General features: G+C 40.5%; 6 protein-coding genes and 1 pseudogene across 6 annotated transcripts; 6 read left to right on the plus strand and 1 right to left on the minus strand.

Moving 5' to 3' along the window:
• Nucleotides 1-1,548: 1,548 nt before the first annotated feature.
• Nucleotides 1,549-2,592, minus strand: LOC144527716 (histone H4). Its single transcript, XM_078265936.1, has one exon. The coding sequence runs from the start codon at nucleotides 2,571-2,573 to the stop codon at nucleotides 2,262-2,264; it is 312 nt and encodes a 103-aa protein (XP_078122062.1). The 5' UTR covers nucleotides 2,574-2,592; the 3' UTR covers nucleotides 1,549-2,261.
• Nucleotides 2,593-2,772: 180 nt separating this feature from the next.
• LOC144528191 (histone H4-like) lies at nucleotides 2,773-3,712 on the plus strand. Its single transcript, XM_078266670.1, has 2 exons — nucleotides 2,773-2,781; nucleotides 3,153-3,712. The coding sequence occupies exons 1-2, from the start codon at nucleotides 2,773-2,775 to the stop codon at nucleotides 3,396-3,398; spliced, it is 255 nt and encodes an 84-aa protein (XP_078122796.1). The 3' UTR covers nucleotides 3,399-3,712.
• Nucleotides 3,713-7,292: 3,580 nt separating this feature from the next.
• Nucleotides 7,293-7,804, plus strand: LOC144527647 (histone H2B-like). The gene has a single exon (XM_078265848.1). It carries the CDS (start codon nucleotides 7,310-7,312, stop codon nucleotides 7,685-7,687), a length of 378 nt encoding a protein of 125 aa, XP_078121974.1. The 5' UTR covers nucleotides 7,293-7,309; the 3' UTR covers nucleotides 7,688-7,804.
• A 1,630-nt stretch (nucleotides 7,805-9,434) lies between these two features.
• Nucleotides 9,435-10,938, plus strand: LOC144528067 (histone H2B-like). The gene has a single exon (XM_078266487.1). The coding sequence runs from the start codon at nucleotides 9,452-9,454 to the stop codon at nucleotides 9,827-9,829; it is 378 nt and encodes a 125-aa protein (XP_078122613.1). The 5' UTR covers nucleotides 9,435-9,451; the 3' UTR covers nucleotides 9,830-10,938.
• Nucleotides 9,751-13,805, plus strand: LOC144528068 (histone H2B-like). The gene is made up of 2 exons (XM_078266488.1): nucleotides 9,751-9,825; nucleotides 11,510-13,805. The coding sequence occupies exon 2, from the start codon at nucleotides 11,531-11,533 to the stop codon at nucleotides 11,906-11,908; it is 378 nt and encodes a 125-aa protein (XP_078122614.1). The 5' UTR covers nucleotides 9,751-9,825; nucleotides 11,510-11,530; the 3' UTR covers nucleotides 11,909-13,805.
• Nucleotides 13,806-14,966: 1,161 nt separating this feature from the next.
• LOC144527678 (histone H1 pseudogene) lies at nucleotides 14,967-17,242 on the plus strand (annotated as a pseudogene).
• On the plus strand, nucleotides 17,193-18,837 carry LOC144528192 (histone H3-like). The gene is made up of 2 exons (XM_078266671.1): nucleotides 17,193-17,217; nucleotides 18,273-18,837. The coding sequence occupies exons 1-2, from the start codon at nucleotides 17,193-17,195 to the stop codon at nucleotides 18,713-18,715; spliced, it is 468 nt and encodes a 155-aa protein (XP_078122797.1). The 3' UTR covers nucleotides 18,716-18,837.
• The last annotated feature ends 2,215 nt before the right edge of the window (nucleotides 18,838-21,052 follow it).

Here is a 21,052-nt window from a genome sequence, read left to right on the forward strand (position 1 = left end):
CCAACACAAAGCAACCGTCCCAGAGCCGTTAGGAGAGATTGAACGGCTCTGAACCTTCCTAAAGCTGATGTTATTTTAATTTATTTCATTATTTGAAGTTTTTATGCTCTTGTATGTTTGTCAAATGTTCTATTTTCTATATTTACTCTTTCTGTACTTACGTAAACACGAGTAAGAGTGTTTTGGTTAAAACAATACATTTATGATATGAATGTACATTTTCTCCTTTACATTATAAAAAATAATAATAAAAAACGTAGGAATATAGCCTATGGATCACGTAGTGAAGGTTGTAATGAGTTGTATTTAGGTACTTGTACTTATATAGCCATGTTCTGTTACATACACAATTTTTCAAGTGCTGTACTTTTACTGGTTACTTGCATATAAACTCCCCCCATTACTTTCGACCAGTTGTATTAACATTAAAAAGCTGCTTTTCTGTTCATTTGAAAAATCATTAAAATGCTCCACACTGTAGATGTTTACTGGAGTTTTTAATGTGTCAGGACTCTGATGAAGTTTCTATAGCTGCTTGGCACTTTACACGTCAACAGATGTTTGTTCATCCACAGAAACTCAAATCAAATGGAAAATACAAAATGTAAATCAACCCAACTTAACCCTTGTGTTGTCTTCCCGTCTACAATGCAACTTTTGTTTTTCTGGGTCAAAATTTAAACAAAATTTCAACGTTTTGGACGTCTTTTTCGACACTTTTGTTGCTTTTCCACCGATGTTTTTGTCACGTTTTTTTCCACCATTTTTTTTCTTCACCGTTTGACATTTTTGTCACTTTTTTCAACGTTCTTTTATATAAAGAAAAAAAGTAAAAATGCTATGAAACTGAATAAAACTTGTGTTGAGCGTTGTAGGGAGCCATCCACGGCATTTCCTTTGGAAATGTTGTTGCAAGAAACCCAAATGTTCCGATATAGAAACTATTTGAAAATGGGTCAAATTTGACCCGATAACAGGAGAGTTAAACGTGCCTTGAAATGTTACACAAGTAAACTTTCTAAAAAAAAAAGGTTAACACAATACAACTACAGCTGAATGCACACGGCGACTGTTTCAATACAACAGGGACGCCTTTTTATTGTGCTGTGATAAGTGTTTTATAGACAACAGGCTTTTCATCATGGGGCATTTTGATGTTGGCCTAATGCAATAACTGGAAAGTGTTATTGGGTTCTCAAATAATCCAACAAGTTGAACAAATGTGTCTGGGTTTTGTTTTTTGGTACAAAGCCGTGGATTCATCTATAGATGGGCTATTATAGGATGCATTGTGGTAGGCCTATTTATTCTTTATTAATTTCATTTGAAAAAACATCTGTACTTCTACTTAAATTGTTTTTTTGCTGTCAGAAAATTCAGATTATCCCAATTTGTTTTAGTATTAAGTAATCAACAGAAAAGTCAAATAGTCCCAGATCTGACTTCTTGCTAGGTTTGATAACCATATCAGGTTCAACCACGTTATTAGCCTACTTTGCAATACATTATATTTATATAGTGCTTCATATGGTAGTCCAAAGACCCAAAAACCAGCACATAAAAAACAAATAAAAACAAAAACATTAAAAGCAACTTACAATAAAATCAGTTATCAGGTGAGAAATGTAAGACTATTGTATATGGAAAGCTAGGTTTGATAACCACGTAAGATTAATTCAACTCCTTTGGCTGCTTGTAAATAGTTTGGGTTTTGATATTCCAAGAATACAATGGATCTATGATCACGTATCTTAGGACAAATATCCAGGTGCAACAACCTATAGGTCATCACAAATAAACAGTGACACCAAGTAATGGACCCAAAACAGGAGAATAATCCGTTTCTACTGCAGACAGTTACACCAAAACACCGATATAAATGAAAACTATAGCCTACGTATACTGTTCACATCAGGCAGTGTCTTTAGAAGTAACGTGGCTCTTAACAGAGCTGCTGGGAGGTTTTTAAGCTGTAGTTCAGCCCTTAAAATAAAGCAACTTCTGCTCGTTGACCACTTGGTCACCAGTTACACTTCTAGCCCCGTTTCCTGTACAGCCACGGCCTTAGAGCTCGTTTAAAGCCATTCATCCATATGGGGGAATTTCACCTATCCAAAAGGTGATAATATAAGTCAGTGTTAACTGTACACTAACGGTTTCAATCAAAATGATTTAACCAACAGCCTCGTTCACCTCAGGAAGTGTGTCTTTAGAAGGAGTGTGTGGCTCTTAAAAGAGCCGTTGTGTTGTCAGATTGTTGTTTAGCCTCCGAAGCCGTACAGAGTGCGGCCCTGTCTCTTCAGAGCGTACACCACATCCATGGCGGTCACCGTCTTCCTCTTGGCGTGCTCGGTGTACGTGACCGCGTCACGGATCACGTTCTCCAGGAACACCTTCAGCACACCGCGGGTCTCCTCGTAGATCAGACCGGAGATACGCTTCACTCCGCCGCGGCGAGCCAGACGGCGGATGGCGGGCTTGGTGATCCCCTGGATGTTATCACGGAGAACTTTACGGTGACGCTTGGCGCCTCCTTTACCGAGTCCCTTTCCTCCTTTTCCTCTTCCGGACATTTTTGAGTTCAGTCGATGACGAGATCGTCGAAACGAATGAAGTCAACCTTCCCCAACCGGCTGTATTTATGTCTTATCTGCGGACGTAAGAGAGGACATGTCGATGTCAACACGGACGTACTGCGCATGCGTCAACCCCAGTCAATAGCCGTTACAGCATATTATTTTCTGTACCTTATTTAGTACAATTTTCTAAATGATGTTAAGCGTAAGTATGATGTCCAATCAGAAAAGATTTCAGCCACGTTTGTGTATTCACAACAAGACTTCACTTTAAACTGCAATGCATTAAACTGCTAAAAGTGACATTTTGGACTTAGTTACTTACTTGGTGGAAGACAAATTCAGATGTTTTAATTAGGTAGAAGTAATACCACCGTGTCAAAATTCTACAAATAGCAAGGGAGGCACTGAATGACTTAATATGATAATAGAACAGCTTTTTCACTATCTCCCTAATGAACTCATTTCGTTGCTAGGTGCTTGTGACATGTGCATTGACAATAAAGTTGAATAAAAATACATTTAAGCCAAAGGCCCTGTATATAAGGCCCATGTATTCATCACATTATTATACAGGCAGACAAACAAAACCAGGGGATCACCAAGCCCGCCATCCGTCGTCTGGCTCGCCGCGGCGGAGTGAAGCGTATCTCCGGTCTGATCTACGAGGAGACCCGCGGTGTGCTCAAGGTGTTCCTGGAGAACGTGATCCGTGACGCGGTCACGTACACCGAGCACGCCAAGAGGAAGACGGTGACCGCCATGGATGTGGTGTACGCTCTGAAGAGACAGGGCCGCACTCTGTACGGCTTCGGAGGCTAAACAACAACAATCTGACAACAACACAACGGCTCTTTTAAGAGCCACACACTCCTTCTAAAGACACTTCCTGATGTTTTAAGCTATGCGGTTGTAGCTTGATTAAGGTTTTTTTTAATACTAAATACAGAACATGACTCATTACACGGTAGCTTCACAAGGTGGTTGACTCGTATGTGGATATCAAATTTCTTAGCAAGACGTCAGTTTTGAGACTCTTAATCTGTTTACTTATATGACTTTAATGAATCTGAATTGTTTGACAGTGAAACATTTTGTTAATGGCAGATGTTTGTTTTCAAATGAATGAACAATAGGCCTACAACATATTCTATAATAACCCATTTATTGAAACGTACAAGCATGAATTACGTGTCACACTCAATATGGTTACTGTTCTATACGGTGTCGGTGCTATTTTGGGGCATTCGAGAGCCGTGCCCCCCTAGCGGTCATTGATGCCCCTCCTACCACAGGCCATGGTGTAAAAAAGATATCCTCATAACTGGTGGGAAACCTGATGTAGAGACTACCTATATTAGTAATACCATCCAGAACGGCAGGCATTACAACACTCGGGGACAGCTTCGATATTCCAGACCTATAGGAGAAGATTTAACAGCACTATATATTATAGGCTATCCTATATAAAGTTGAAGATTGTATATAATATTTATATAGAACACAGCTGTCTACCATTTCCCCCTGGAAACAGCCAGTTGCCCCCAGAGTGGTGAGGACCCGTATTTGGACCGGGATGGCACGGTTCTGGCACGTTGCCCTCTCTACTGGACCCAATTCAGTACATAGATCCAAGAGTCCAGCTTGAGGGAATCTAAATCAGCATATTATCCAGTCATCGTCATGGTCCCTGAAGCCTCTTTCCCTCCTGATTCTTCCATTGGCGGAGTCCTCCTGCAGGGCCAGCAGGGCCATCATGCAGCATTACGCACGGGGTCACCGCAGTATTTATGTTTACAACAATTTGTGATTAACACCTTGCCAAAATCACAGCATCAACTAGTGGTATCCCCCCCCCACCCCGAGATACAATTTGACGAAAGTTTAATAGGCAAACACACTTTTCTTCATGCAGGTTTTGTCACGAACAGTATTAAAGATCGGACTGATAACGAGGACATTAAAGGACAATTCCGGCGCAAAACGAACCTAGGGGTTATTAACTGACGTGTACCCAGTCTGTCGTTCTCTGGGACGTCTTTTCATGCTAATCTAATGAGTTTGGAGCTTTAACGAGGCTAGCGTGGACCGCTGGTTAGCTTTAAATGCTAGTATTTGCAGCATGGGGACACTCAAATTAAATCGCTCTTTAATACCACTAAAAAGGCTCGAAATATCACCACACTTTAACGTTAGCATAATTAGGGTCTCTAAATGTGAACCGAAGCATTTACAATGTTGTAAGCGTACAGATTATTAAAAAGATAGATTATAAAGACAGTCGCCTTCATGTTTACTTGCGGGAGCCATCTCGGAAACCAGTCATGACTAGTCGACGCCGTGCAACGTGGAATCTCCAGAGACAGTTTGGGAATTCCACGTTGCACGGCGTTCATTTTGCGCCGGAATTGTCCTTTAAGGGTAACGATTACGCGAGAGCTTAACGGCTGCATTTCCAGACTTTGACATTTAATGATATATGCACAGTATTAAAGACATATATTTAGTTATTTACACTGTGTTCTGCAGTTATCTAATGCTAGGTTATTTGATGCTATCCTGTATTCCATGGAGTCGGGCCATCTCCTCCTCCTGGGCTCTGTAGCGGACAGTGACAGTGAGACAGCGCCGATTAAACATTAATAACACACTTTTATTCAAGATTTGAGTTGGATTTTACAAGGTGTTTATGGAACAATTATGAATAAGCACAAGCGCAAATAGCACTGCTGGATTTCATTTTAAAAGTTTCTTATATTAAAAAGGAGATACTACACAATGACAAGCCAGCTGGAATCTGCCGCTCTCTCGTCTCTCTCCTGAATTAAGTGAAGTAAAGATCTGCTATGTGGTGGCATGATATGGAAATTAACAACAACAAAAAATGAAATTATTAATTATATATTAATAATAATAAAGAAAACGTATTTCGTTTTTGAATAAACATTTCAGTGCCCCCCTCCGATGACCCAATGCCCCTCCAGTAGATCTGCTCTGGCGCCGACTCTGGTTCTGTATCAAACTCGTTTCTGATTAAATCATCGAGACTGCAGCTGTGTTTAGGATCCATTATTCACTTTTTCACACTGACAGTTCAAGTTCAAGTTAAAGTAGGGTTTTTACACCTTCATATCTGACACACTTCCTCATATAAACAACATAGTATAGATACATCCACAGATTTGTACCAAAAAACAAAACCCAGACACATTTGTTAAACTTTTTGGATTATTTGAGAACCCAAAAAGACTTTACAGTTGTTGCATAGGCCGACATCAAACTCCCCCATGATGAAAAGTCTGTTGTCCTCTATAAAATATATCAGAGCGCATTCAGCTGTAGTTGTATTGTGTTAACCTTTTCTGGGAAAGTTTTTCTAGACCTTTTTATAAGGTCCAATGTGTAGGAATGTCTCCCATCTAGCGTTGAGATCATATATCAATCAACTCTCTCGCACCACGCAGTTCAAAGTACGTATTACAGCTACGGTAGCCTTCAGCTTCAAAAAGCCGGTCTCTCGCTCTTTTCAATATCTGTTTTCTTTTTCTGGGCGAAGAAGACGAAGGCTCCTGTTCCTGAAATCTGGACTGTGAATACGTGTTGGTCCTCCATGTTTCCTTCTTCAAACCTGCCGGGGCCGGGAAGCTACGATACCTGTTAGCAGCGTTAGCAGCAGCTGTTAGTTCATCATGTGACAGAGAAAACGCAAAAGGTGGAGCAGTTTGTCCTGTATGTCCCTTACACACACACACACACACACACACACACACACAGAGGTGGAGCAGTATGTCCTGTGTGTCCCTTACCGGCTAACGTATCTCAAGATGGAGCATGAATATGTTGAGCGTCTACCCCAGTTCATGCTAACGCAAATGTAAAATTTCAAGCCAATAGGAATACTTGGAATTGATGGTGGAGGTAAATATTGATGAAAAAGTACAAGTTTGTGAACGGGCAACACAGATGTTGATAACGAACAACTAAACACATTACACACTGGAGCTTTAAGTTGGGTTGATTTACATTTTGTACATCTGTTGACGTGTAAAGTGCCAAGCAGCTATAGAAACTTCATCAGAGTCCTGACACATCAAATACTCCAGTAAACATCTACAGTGTGGAGCATTTTAATGATTTTTCAAATGAACAGAAAAGCAGCTTTTTAATGTTAATACAACTGGTCGAAAGTAATGGGGGGAGTTTATCTGCAAGTAACCAGTAAAAGTACAGCATTTGAATACTTGTGTGTGTAACAGAACATGGAAATATAAGTACAAGTACCTAAATACAACTCATTACAACCTTCACTACGTGATCCATAGGCTATATTCCTACGTTTTTTTTATTATTATTTTTTATAATGTAAAGGAGAAAATGTACATTCATATCATAAATTTATTGTTTTAACCAAAACACTCTTACTCGTGTTTACGTAAGTACAGAAAGAGTAAATATAGAAAATAGAACATTTGACAAACATACAAGAGCATAAAAACTTCAAATAATGAAATAAATTAAAATAACATCAGCTTTAGGAAGGTTCAGAGCCGTTCAATCTCTCCTAACGGCTCTGGGACGGTTGCTTTGTGTTGGCGCATGCTCAGTCTCAGTCACAAAGCTCAGCCAATCCTGTGCGAGCAACAGCACAGTCTCATTTGCATCAGATGCACATAAAGGAGGCGTCCTGAACGGAGTTCTGATATCTGTTTCAGAAACTCCAATCCGAAGCAAACATGCCAGCAGAAGCCACCGTGAAAGCGCCCAAGAAGGGCTCCAAGAAAGCCGTGACTAAGACCGCCGCCAAGGGCGGCAAGAAGAGGAGAAAGAGCAGGAAGGAGAGCTACGCCATCTACGTGTACAAGGTGCTGAAGCAGGTCCACCCCGACACCGGCATCTCCTCCAAGGCCATGGGCATCATGAACTCGTTTGTGAGCGACATCTTTGAGCGCATCGCCGGTGAGGCTTCCCGTCTGGCTCACTACAACAAGCGCTCCACCATCACTTCCCGGGAGATCCAGACCGCCGTGAGGCTGCTGCTGCCCGGGGAGCTGGCCAAGCACGCCGTGTCTGAGGGCACCAAGGCCGTCACCAAGTACACCAGCTCCAAGTAAACATCCCGCTGCTGTAATCCACTAAACCAACGGCTCTTTTAAGAGCCACACACTCCTTCTTAAAGAGCAACGCTTCATTCAGTCATTTCGTTTGACTACAAATGATCGTCTTTATATTTTCACTTATGTTTTTATTGAAGGTATTAACCCTTGTGTTGCCCTTCATATAAAAATTAGTGAAATCTGTGTTGTTTCCCCCCATTACCACCAATATACACTTGCATCAACCTGTTACCACTATCATTAAACTCTTTTATTTATTTTTTTAGTCCTGAAACCTTACATCCTTCATGAAATGTTACCTAATTTTATTATTAAAAGAAGGTATACATTTTGACTAATAGTTAATATCAGGTGATGTTTATGGACAATCTTAGACTGTCAAAGTTTAGTCAAAAATTGATTAAAACACCCAAAAGTCAATGATAGTATTGAACGGATCCTTACTTTGACTTTTGAAGAGTGTTTCATGGAACCATCTGTTACTTTTGGGCAATTTGGTTGAAAGAAACCCAAATTTCTGATGTAGAAACTAGGAAAACAGGAGGGCTAAGTATCTAAACTTTCTTCACTGTATACATTACTATCTGTATACTCTTTATACCTGCCTTCTTTCACAGAGAGTCAGAGGGACATTTTCAATTCCTCTATCTGGCACAAATCGCACGATTGACATATAAGTTGACTTACCTTAACATGTAGCCTACAATAAAGAAAAGCCCCATTTGTAATCTCCATAAATGTACCACTTAAAATAGAGTAGGCCTATTTATAATTGTAATGGGCAATGTTACTTGGTTGTTATCATTGTTTTGTTGTATTACTGGTAGACTTTACCTTCAGGCTACTATAGTGCTTTTACTCTATATGTGAACAGGTACACCAGCTCAAAGTAAACCTGCTGCCATTGCTGTTTATTTTGTAACTATCCATGAATATTGTCACTTGTGAAAGTCTCTTAAAATCTCCACAATCATGGGCACTATTACTGTCTGTTTTTTGCTTAGTGTCTTACAGTTGTATTACTACATGGACCTTACATTAAGCTACCATGCTGTTATTCTACAGCAAAGTACACAAGCTCCAGGTAAACATCCCGCTGCTGTAATCCACCAAACCTACAGCTCTTCTATTATTGTTGCTGACTGACAAAAATAATTGGCCGCTGTGCAATAATTAAGGATAAAGATGGTTGCATTCTGATGCTGGACATTGGTTACTGGTGTGTGTGTGTGTGTGTGTGTGTGTGTGTGTGTGTGTGTGTGTGTGTGTGTGTGTGTGTGTGTGTGGCAGAGAGAGAGAGATACTGTGAGAGTAGGCTAGTACACAATATGTCATCCTGATTGGAAATGTCTTGATATCGACCTTGCGTGCCGCGCTTCTGCGTAACGTTTACTGTTTTGATTTATTAGCCTAAACAAGAAATTAGGTAATCTGTTTTTCATAACTCAGTTCATAGCCTCTAATATCACCGCACGTCACTGCAAGGCCGTCGCCTAGAATCACACTATTAAACATCATCTATTGTTTCCAATTACAAGTCCGACATCTAAAAAACAGCTTTAGGACGATTGAGAGCCGTTCAATCTCTCCTAACGGTTCTGGGACGGTTACTTTGTGTTGGCGCATGCTCAGTCTCACTCACAAAGCTCAGCCAATCCTGTGCGAGCAACAGCACAGTCTCATTTGCATCAGATGCACATAAAGGAGGCGTCATGAACGGAGCTCTGATATCTGTTTCAGAAACTCCAATCCGAAGCAAACATGCCAGCAGAAGCCACCGTGAAAGCGCCCAAGAAGGGCTCCAAGAAAGCCGTGACTAAGACCGCCGCCAAGGGCGGCAAGAAGAGGAGAAAGAGCAGGAAGGAGAGCTACGCCATCTACGTGTACAAGGTGCTGAAGCAGGTCCACCCCGACACCGGCATCTCCTCCAAGGCCATGGGCATCATGAACTCGTTTGTGAGCGACATCTTTGAGCGCATCGCCGGTGAGGCCTCCCGTCTGGCTCACTACAACAAGCGCTCCACCATCACTTCCCGGGAGATCCAGACCGCCGTGAGGCTGCTGCTGCCCGGGGAGCTGGCCAAGCACGCCGTGTCTGAGGGCACCAAGGCCGTCACCAAGTACACCAGCTCCAAGTAAACATCCCGCTGCTGTAATCCACTAAACCAACGGCTCTTTTAAGAGCCACACACTTCTTCTTAAAGAGCAACGCTTCATTCAGTCACTTCATTTGACTACAAGTGCTCGTTTTTATATTTTCACTTTGTTTTTATTGAAGGTATTAACACTTGTGTTGCCCTTCATATCAAAATTAGTGAGATCTATGCATTATTACCACCAATATACACTTTCATCAACCTGTTACCACTATCATTAAACTCATTTATTTTTTTAGTTCTGAAACCTTATATCCTTCATGAAATGTTACCTAATTTTAGAATTAAAAGAAGGTATACATTTTGACTAATATCGGGTGATGTTTATGGACAATCTTAGACTGTCAAAGTTTAGTCAAATTGATTAAAACACCCAAAAGTCAATGATAGTATTGAACGGATCCTTACTTTGACTTTTGAAGAGTGTTTCATGGAACCATCTGTTACTTTTGGGCAATTTGGTTGAAAGAAACCCAAATTTCTGATGTAGAAACTAGGAAAACAGGAGGGCTAAGTATCTAAACTTTCTTCACTGTATACATTACTATCTGTATACTCTTTATACCTGCCTTCTTTCACAGAGAGTCAGAGGGACATTTTTCACTTCCTCTATCTGGCACAAATCCCATGATTGACATATAAGTTGACTTACCTTAACATGTAGCCTACAATAAAGAAAAGCCCCATTTGTAATCTCCATAAATGTACCACTTAAAATAGAGTAGGCCTATTTATAATTGTAATGGGCAATGTTACTTGGTTGTTATCATTGTTTTGTTGTATTACTGGTAGACTTTACCTTCAGGCTACTATAGTGCTTTTACTCTATATGTGAACAGGTACACCAGCTCAAAGTAAACCTGCTGCCATTGCTGTTTATTTTGTAACTATCCATGAATATTGTCACTTGTGAAAGTCTCTTAAAATCTCCACAATCATGGGCACTATTACTGTCTGTTTTTTGCTTAGTGTCTTACAGTTGTATTACTACATGGACCTTACATTAAGCTACCATGCTGTTATTCTACAGCAAAGTACACAAGCTCCAGGTAAACATCCCGCTGCTGTAATCCACCAAACCTACAGCTCTTCTATTATTGTTGCTGACTGACAAAAATAATTGGCCGCTGTGCAATAATTAAGGATAAAGATGGTTGCATTCTGATGCTGGACATTGGTTACTGGTGTGTGTGTGTGTGTGTGTGGCAGAGAGAGAGAGATACTGTGAGAGTAGGCTAGTACACAATATGTCATCCTGATTGGAAATGTCTTGATATCGACCTTGCGTGTGTACCGCGCTTCTGCGTAACGTTTACTGTTTTGACTTATTAGCCTAAACAAGAAATTAGGTAATCTGTCTTTCATAACTCAGTTCATAGCCTCTAATATCACCGCACGTCACTGCAAGGCCGTCGCCTAGAATCACACTATTAAACATCATCTATTGTTTCCAATTACAAGTCCGACATCTAAAAAACAGCTTTAGGACGATTGAGAGCCGTTCAATCTCTCCTAACGGTTCTGGGACGGTTACTTTGTGTTGGCGCATGCTCAGTCTCACTCACAAAGCTCAGCCAATCCTGTGCGAGCAACAGCACAGTCTCATTTGCATCAGATGCACATAAAGGAGGCGTCATGAACGGAGTTTCGTTATCTGTTTCAGGAACTCCATTCAGAAGCAAAAATGCCAGCAGAAGCCACCGTGAAAGCGCCCAAGAAGGGCTCCAAGAAAGCCGTGACTAAGACCGCTGCCAAGGGCGGCAAGAAGAGGAGAAAGAGCAGGAAGGAGAGCTACGCCATCTACGTGTACAAGGTGCTGAAGCAGGTCCACCCCGACACCGGCATCTCCTCCAAGGCCATGGGCATCATGAACTCGTTTGTGAGCGACATCTTTGAGCGCATCGCCGGTGAGGCCTCCCGTCTGGCTCACTACAACAAGCGCTCCACCATCACTTCCCGGGAGATCCAGACCGCCGTGAGGCTGCTGCTGCCCGGGGAGCTGGCCAAGCACGCCGTGTCTGAGGGCACCAAGGCCGTCACCAAGTACACCAGCTCCAAGTAAACATCCCACTGCTGTAATCCACTAAACCAACGGCTCTTTTAAGAGCCACACACTTCTTCTTAAAGAGCAGTTTCATTCACTCATGTGTTCAAATACAAAATATCCAGCAACGTTTTTGCATTTCACATTAGTTTACTATCCTATACTTTGTTTTTGCAAACATTTGTGCTATCATGTAATGTGTATCTTACCTTTCTTACTCTAATTGTGTGTACATAATTTTTTTTTTTTTTATAAATGTTGTACTTGTCCTTATTACACTGTCGGAGGGACACACATTTCCTCTACACATGTACCACTTACAGTTGGGGTTTTTATAATTAAAAGTATTGTTTTACATTAGATTTCTATGATCTTTGTTTTTATCTTAGATTTGCACTATTTTGGATTTATTATAAATACTTTCCTCATAATTGTCTTTGATGTATTCTTTACTATCTTTATACTTGTACCTGCCTTGTTTCACTGGGTCGGAGAACTTAAAATTGGGTTTTTATAATGGGCGATGTTACTTGGTCTGTATCATTGCTTTGTGTCTTAGACTCACTTTGTTGTATTACTGGTAGACTTTACCTTCAGGCTACTATAGTGCTTTTACTCTATATGTGAACAGGTACACCAGCTCAAAGTAAACCTGCTGCCATTGCTGTTTATTTTTGTAACTAACCATGGATATTGTCACTTGTGAAAGTCTCTTAAAATCTCCACAATCATGGGCACTATTACTGTCTGTGTTATTGCTTAGTGTCTTACAGTTGTATTACTACATGGACCTTACATTAAGCTACCATGCTGTTATTCTACAGCAAAGTACACAAGCTCCAGGTAAACATCCCGCTGCTGTAATCCACCAAACCTACAGCTCTTCTTTTAAGAGACACACTTCTAAGAGAGCATAGTTTCATTCAATCATGCCATTTTTTAAGCTCTCCATGAATGTTGTCACCTGTTTTTTGATGTAGTGAAAGTCCCTTAATATCAAATCTCACATGTACTACTTAAAATTGGGTTTTTATAATGGGCAATGTTACTTGGTCTTTATCAATGCTTTGTGTCTTAGCCTCACTTTGTTCTATTACCACACTTCTTTTAAGAGAGCATAGTTTCATTCAGTCATGTTGATATAAAAACACAGTAGACCTGCCCATGAATTGTGTCACTAATCGTTTGTACAATAAAGAAACAAGGCCTTTGTAATCTCCATAATGTGCAATACTTAATATTGTGCATTTATTAATATAATGGGCATTGTTTGGTCCCCATCATTGCTTTTGTATCATACTTGGTTCTTTTACTTCTTGTAGACTTTACATGTAGGCTACTATTTTGTTTTTACTCTATAGCTGTGACCAGCTCGCCGTGTCTGAGGGCACCAAGGCCGTCACCAAGTACACCAGCTCCAAGTAAACGTCCCGCTGCTGTAATCCACTAAACCAACGGCAAAGTTTCATTCAATCATGTGTTTGGATACAAACTATCCAAGAATGTTTTCAGTTATCGCTTTTTACATTAGTTTTCTATTCTATGCTTTGTTTGTGCCTAACATTTGTGCTATTATGTAATGTGTATCTTATCTTTCTTACTGTAATTGTATATAATCATATTTTTTTTATAAATGTTGTACCTGTCATACCGTGGGTCGGAGGGAAACATATATTTTCTCTATATATGTACCACTTACAGTTGGGTTTTTACAATTATAATCTGCAATGTTACTTGGTCTTTATCATTGCTTTAGTGCTTTGTGTCTTAGCCTATTTCTTTCTATTACTTGTAGACTTTACATTTAGGTTACTATAGTGTTTTTACTCAATGGCTGTGAACAGGAACACCAGCTCAAAGTAAACTGTTTAATGTAAAATGAGCCCAGATTAAAGTGCACACTAATCACCACCTTCTGCCAAAAAACATTGCCTCCATAATTATTTATTTAGGGTTTATTCAGTTCCTTAAACTCTCATATAGAGAGAATGTAAATGGCTGCATTTTAGTCTTTACAACTTCTTCTCATTACTTGGAGAAAGTAAGTCATTATTTTGAAATACAAAGTAATTATCTTGAGAAAGTTCCTCATTATAAAGACTTACAAAATATTTTTGTTCATCACATTGGCAGAAATGGGCTTCCTTTCTTTTTAAAGACCTTTACCTTTTTAGTTTAAGCAAAACAAGTTTATAAATAGCCTACAGAAGGCTACATATTATATTAAAAAAATAACATGTTCAAACCAGAAATGGGCTTCCATAGGCCTACGATACAATCTGAAGCTTTTCATGTTATTTGTCATATTTCACTATTTTTGCAATCCCACATTTCTTTGCATTTGAGTAAACTGACAAATTGACTAGCTAGGGCTATTATGAACAACATGGACCAGATCATATTACAAAAAGATTTCGAGGTAAACTATAGCTGGTTGCAGTGATGTCACGCAGTCAGGTTTGTGGACAGCAGAATTTGGAAATATGAACCTGTGTTTGGAGGCCCATCATGTCAAATCCATCATGTTAAGGATCAATGCCAGCGGATAAACCTGTGTCAGGTAACCGCCTAGATTCACACCCAGCACCCAGTGTGTTTACCACCACTGAAAACTTCCCCAATTTAAACTAAATAAAACACATTAATGCAGTTGTTTCACTTGTAGTCTATCCTCACATATCTCTGCTTGCTGGAACACCACTGTCACATTTAATACACTTCACTTTTAGATATTTTTAAAGACGAAATGTGAAGAAAACTCGCTGCGAGTTGTGCAAAATGACTGTGTATCCGAGACGTTTGAAGCCTCCTGGAATCGAATAAACGAGTCCTCGTCGCCAACCATGAGCTCAGTGTGAAGGGCAGAAGGTTTGCTCGCCACTACAATAACTATTTTGTTTTAAATCGTTTATCTTCTATGAATTTTATCCCCAAATTGTGGAAGAGAAAACACAAAGTGTCGCCACATTTTCAGCAGGGCAGCGGAGCTGCTGTGGGTTGACTCTCCATGGTTCTCATGGGCTTTATAAGTCCCGCCTCCTGCCCGAGCGGGAACACAGCAGACTATAACGCGACAGAGAAAGAGACAGACATGGCAGAAGAAGCTCCAGCAGTTCCCGCGGTGAAGGCCCCGGCCAAGGCCCCCAAGAAGAAGGCAGCTCCCCGGGCAAAGAGTGACGGACCCTCCCTCCCTAAGCTCATCCTCGACGCCGTGACCGAGGCCAAGGACCGTAAAGGCACGTCGCTTCCGGCTATCAAAAAGACGCTGGCCACCAAAGGCATCGACCTGGAAAAGTCCAACAAACGCATCAACACCGCGGTGAAGAAGCTGGTGACCGACGGAAAGCTGGTCCAGAATAAAGGGATCGGGGCATCCGGGTCCTTCAAGCTCCCCAAGGCTCAGCCTAAAGCCGCCAAAACAGTCAAGACTCCCGTTAAAGTGAAGAAGCCCGCTGCCAAGTCCCCGCAGAAGAAAACGGCCGCTAAGAAAACAGCTGTTAAGAAGACGGCAGCCAAGAAAACCGCCGCTAAGAAACCAGCAGCCAAGAAACCAGCAGCCAAGAAGTCTCCTGTGAAGAAAGCTGCCAAAAAGCCAGCAGTGAAATCTACTCCCAAGAAGGCTGCCCCTAAAAAGGTCGCCAAGAAGAAGACCCCTGTGAAGAAAGCTCCGGCAAAGAAAGCTGCAGCGAAGAAATCCAAGAAGTAAAGTGGCTCTTTAATCTGCACTCCGTGCACCAAAAGGCTCTTTTAAGAGCCACCACACATTCACCAACGAGCTGATTTCCTACATTATCATGTCTGTTTCCATTGTTTTTCTATTTATTATATCAGAGCACTTTGATCTACATGAAATATGGTGGTGAAGAGTAGTGTGATGTTAGCTGTTATGGTTAGCATTAGTACCCATTAGTAGTAGTAGTAGTATTAGGTTGAGGGATATTTCCAATTCTGTGATAGTAGCCCTGCAATATCATAACAAGATCAGTAGATATAAATGCAGTCTATCAAAGGATTTTTTTTTTAGGGGATGTATACAAATCTGAGTAAGTAGAGGTCAGGTTATGTAAGTTGTGAAGTGATATTGCCTCAGAAGCTTTAGTAGCCTAGTAATAATATTAGTAATACCCTGCATTAGTGTGCCACATTTAAGAGGGAAAACTAGTCCTTCGGTGCTTTGTCCTCTGACCGCCACAGGATGGCGCTAACACACAAGAAGAGAGTAACACTACCTCCTCTTAACTTACATTTGTTCATGAATCTACCTCTAACCCTCTTTAGAGCTGGAAGGATAGACCCTTAAATCCTTGGTTACACTGTTTACTGGTTATATTAGCCCAGGGGTCTTCAATAGGGGGTCCGGGACCCCTAGGGGGTCCTCAGAGTTACTGCAGGGGGGCCGCCAAATTATTTTTTTTTTTCATTCAAAAAATTAAAATGTCTTCACATGACTCCAACATATTAGCAAATATAAATCAACCTATTTGTGAAAAAAACTCACTGATGTCAGGCTTACTATCCACAGATAGTTAATCCTAAGGTTTCACTGTGCCACACGTATGTTTAACATTAAAACATGATTTATAACTATTATTTTAATAGCTTAGTATTCTATGCAAAAAAAAAGTATGTATAAAGGCTTTAGGCCGCCCTACACGTTATTGTAGTTTAATATGCAACTTAATTTTCTACAATATGTAATAGGGGGTCCTTAAAAAATCGTTGAAGCCCCCTGTATTAGCCCATATGAACAACACCTCCCTCCCTCCTCCCCCCAGCCTGGACTGAGGTCTGACTTAATACTTGAACAGTGGTGGTAACACTGTTACTTCAAACCTCTAATATTGACTGTTGATTTGTGTCTATCCTATTGTCTACTTTATTCCCTTATAATGCCCATATTTAATGCTGTCTTTTTTAAAACGTTATCCTTGCACTGCTATGGTTTTTATATTACTGTGTCTTGCACTACCACCATGACACACACTCTCATAGAACACCTTACTTTTGATTCAGTTGTCATGTTTGTTTTATTGTGCATATTATTCATGTGGATTTGTTATTTACTCATCCTGTTTATGATCAGAATCAGCTTCATTGGCCAGGTTTGCGTAGACAAACGAGGAATTTCACTCCGGTAATCTTTGCTCTCAAAGTACATCACTTAACATATTAAGAATAAAAACAGAGTTGATGGTAAGAATAAAAAAAAAAAAAAATAGTGTACAGTACAACAATAATTAATTACTAACAATATTGTAATTATAGGATTGAAATAGACATGAGGTAGATGAGCAGAACAATGATGGATGACTTTGTTCAGTGTGGATGTATGTGTATGTTGTGTGTGATGTCTTTAAGCTTTTCCCCTTGGGGATCAATAAAGTATCTATCTATCTATCTATCTATCTATCTATCTAAAATGTAGCAATTCATTTCCAAGTGGGTCCTATAAACACCAATACAAAATAATAAAACATACAAACCGAACAGTGTTACAAACACAGATTCAAACCACTTGCTCATTCTCAACCGTAGCTGTTTCAGAAGAATTAGACACAGTAACACAGATAATTAAATCAATTAATCACCAAAAGAGCATTTGAAGCCGTTTGTTTTCAGCACAAATGAACAAGACTATAAATTACAAATTAAAAGCATGAACAGGTTGTTTTAAGATGAGAAAATAAAGATGTCCAGAAGCAGCGGTCTGTGGTCTTTAGATGTCAGAGAAACAGGAAGATTATTCCAATAGGAAATAACTTCTGCATCCAACTTCTTTGAAAATTTGGAGGGACAAAGAAACAGGGATATTGCAGATATGAAGGTCTACATGGAAACCAAAAAGAACAGTTGAAATAAATGAAGATGAACTGAACAGGTTAGTTGACTCAGGCTGTTGCCTCTTAAGTTATTCAAACAAAAGACAATATAATAAAGTCCTTCTATATCTCCTATAACGTGGATAAACTGGGTGACAGTGTAACTAAACAGGTGTGTTATGATAAAGAAATATTGCATCAGTTGTTTTCAACATCCACTCAGACAAATAATATTTTGACATCACAATGACAATCAAACAGTAACTCGATGTTACTTTGAAGTGATCAATCTATACAACGAGCAGGAAAAATTAACCACAAAAATACAAATAAACATTCAAATGATTATAAAAAGTAATACATAATCTAAACTTTACTTGTAACCGTTTATGTGCCATTGTTGAGACAGCGGCTGTGTGAGTGTCTACATTTGAATTCCTTTTGTCCAATAGTGAATCAGCTACAGCCCGCGTGTCTCCCGGTCTGGACCAATCAGCGCCGCCCTGGCTCCGGCAGTTCCTTTATAAAGCCGCTGTTCAATCCGAGCGGTATTCGTTCTTGAGCTGTGAACACAGAGAAGACTGAGAAACTAAAATGGCCCAGAACCAAGCAGACCGCCCGTAAATCCACCGGAGGAAAAGCGCCCAGGAAGCAGCTGGCTACCAAGGCTGCTCGTAAGAGCGCCCCGGCCACCGGCGGAGTGAAGAAGCCTCACCGTTACAGGCCCGGTACCGTGGCTCTGAGAGAGATCCGTCGCTACCAGAAATCCACCGAGCTGCTGATCCGCAAGCTGCCCTTCCAGCGCCTGGTGAGGGAGATCGCTCAGGACTTCAAGACCGATCTGCGCTTCCAGAGCTCCGCCGTCATGGCTCTGCAGGAGGCCAGCGAGGCTTACCTGGTCGGCCTGTTCGAGGACACCAACCTGTGCGCCATCCACGCCAAGAGAGTCACCATCATGCCCAAAGACATCCAGCTGGCCCGCCGCATCCGCGGAGAGAGGGCTTAAACTCAATCAGCACCAGCCTACAAACACACAACGGCTCTTTTAAGAGCCACATACAAACCCTAACAGAGCAACAGACCTGAAACGATAACAATGGGGGGACATTATTAAACGCTTAACGTGGTTTAATGTACCTAAACAACGATCAATGAACACCAACATTATCTCTCCTATTACTCCTCATAAAACTCAAAACATCGAACCCAAAGTCCTATTTTTAAGGACGTTATCTGACATTAGGGGAGCGCGGGACACAAAGTAACATGGGGTTAAATGTCACGGGTTTTTTTTAGATGGTTGCACAGGGTGGAACCGGATGTGCTTCAGGGCATTTGTTTGTTTTTTATTGCAGAACACATTTGTTACAATTTGTCAAAAAAAAGAAATTGAACTTGTAGAACACATCATGTTTTCATTAAGAATAAAAAAAAAATAAGTAAAGTAAAAAGAACAATACATATCAGTCGAGAGTAGTAATAAGTAGTCAGTAAAAAATGATAAACAAAAGTACATAGCCAGAGTATCAGACTGTAAAAATCAGTTAAATTAATTATTAAAGATAAATAAGATAAACATTGCATTACCCTCTAATCCAGAAATACAATCTATCATTTTAAGCTTAAAAACATTGAAAAGGGATTTGTTTTTCATAAACTGATTTATGAATAAATAATTTTCCAAGCAGAATTATTAAGTTGACTATATATTGTACGGAGGAGTTTGAGTCAGAAAAGTAAAAGATATCAAAATCAGATAAATGTATGTTTGGGCTAAATTGTCCATTGATGTCTTTATTAATTAATTAAGTAATTAATTGTTTATCATTCCTCAGAGAAGAGCTGTGTGAACAGCTATAGAATAAATGGTCTAACGTTTCTGTTTCCATAAAGCAAAAGCTGCCTTCAGGGCATGTAATGACATACTAATGCATACATGCTAAGAGATGCTGGAATCTTGGAGTCATTATTTAGTAATGTAATGGGACGCCAATTTTCAATTAATAGAGGGTCTTTGTGGGGTTTTGGGATAAGTGTTACGACACCTTGCCTCAGAGAAGGAGGAAGCTCCCCTCTGTCAAGAGATTCTTTGAAGACAGATGTAATGACATTTCCATTAGACGTGTTCCCGCCATCTTGGAATACTGTTGACTCCCGTTGTCTCCGAGAGAGAGAGGAGTTTGTGTTTTGGCATCATGTAAGTATTTTTCGATTTCTAAAGAGTGTGTGAAAGTCAGTGTATCTAATCTTATATTGCCTTGATCACCGTCCTCTTGGCTAAAACATCGTACCATTTTAAAAGATGTGACCATCGCTTAGCAAGTGCTAGCCAGTCCTGAGGTAAACACGACACAGCGGGGCTAGTTGTAACACGGTGTTACAACTAAGCCGCACCGATAATTAGACTACAAAAGGAGGCATTTTTAACTCACAGTGTTGTATTTGCATTAATGTTTCAAAACCAATATTTTGAAAGTATTGAAGTACAGCGTGAACACAGCTAGGGGGGTTTCTATGGAGGTGCTCTGTCTGGCAGCCAGCGAGGTTCAGTTAGGGGTGCAGCGGGTTCCTATGGCATCTGCCATGTCACCCTACAATGATTTATTATTTTTTTAAAAAGGATGCAGGAGCTGCATGGTGGCAACCCACCATTGCCAACCACGGGTTATTCAAGCCACAGGATGGTTTTGTCAACAGAGGATGAGGAGAAGTTGAGAGACTACTTAACTAAAGCGTCAGGAATGTGCTACGGGCTGAGCCCAAGAGAGGTAGGCCTAATGCTCGGACCTCAAATGCAGGTTCATATTATTTCCCAGTTATAAAGCTAGTTTGAATGATTAATTTGTGTGAAACAAATGAAAAAGCAATTCATCTATTTACTGTTTTATTATGTTTGTTGTTTTTTTATTTATTATTTTCATGTTTCTCAGGTCAGGAAACTTGCTTTCCAGTGTGCAGTTCAGTACAACTGCAAGTTTCCAGAGTCGTGGCAAAAGTCCCAAATGGCAGGCAGGGACTGGTTTACAAGTTTCCTAAAAAGGAATAGGTCTCTTTCAATCCAGAAACCACAGGCCACCAGTGTAGCAAGGGCCACCAGTTTTAACATTCACACAGTGGGGCATTTCTTTCAGAACTGTATATATGTATATATGTAACTGTATATACAGACTGTATATGAGCGCCATTCTTTCTCGGGAAGAGAGGTGTGGAATATGGATGAAACAGGAGTCCAAGCACCGGACAGGATCATCGGCCCAAAAGGACAGCGGCAGATAGGGGCATTAACATTAGGGGAGAGGGGTACACTGGTGACTGTTGCTGTAGCCATAAATGCCTTGGGAAA

The sequence above is a fragment of the Sander vitreus genome, chromosome 13 (genome assembly GCF_031162955.1).
Source record: "Sander vitreus isolate 19-12246 chromosome 13, sanVit1, whole genome shotgun sequence".
Taxonomy (NCBI): Eukaryota; Metazoa; Chordata; class Actinopteri; order Perciformes; family Percidae; genus Sander; species Sander vitreus.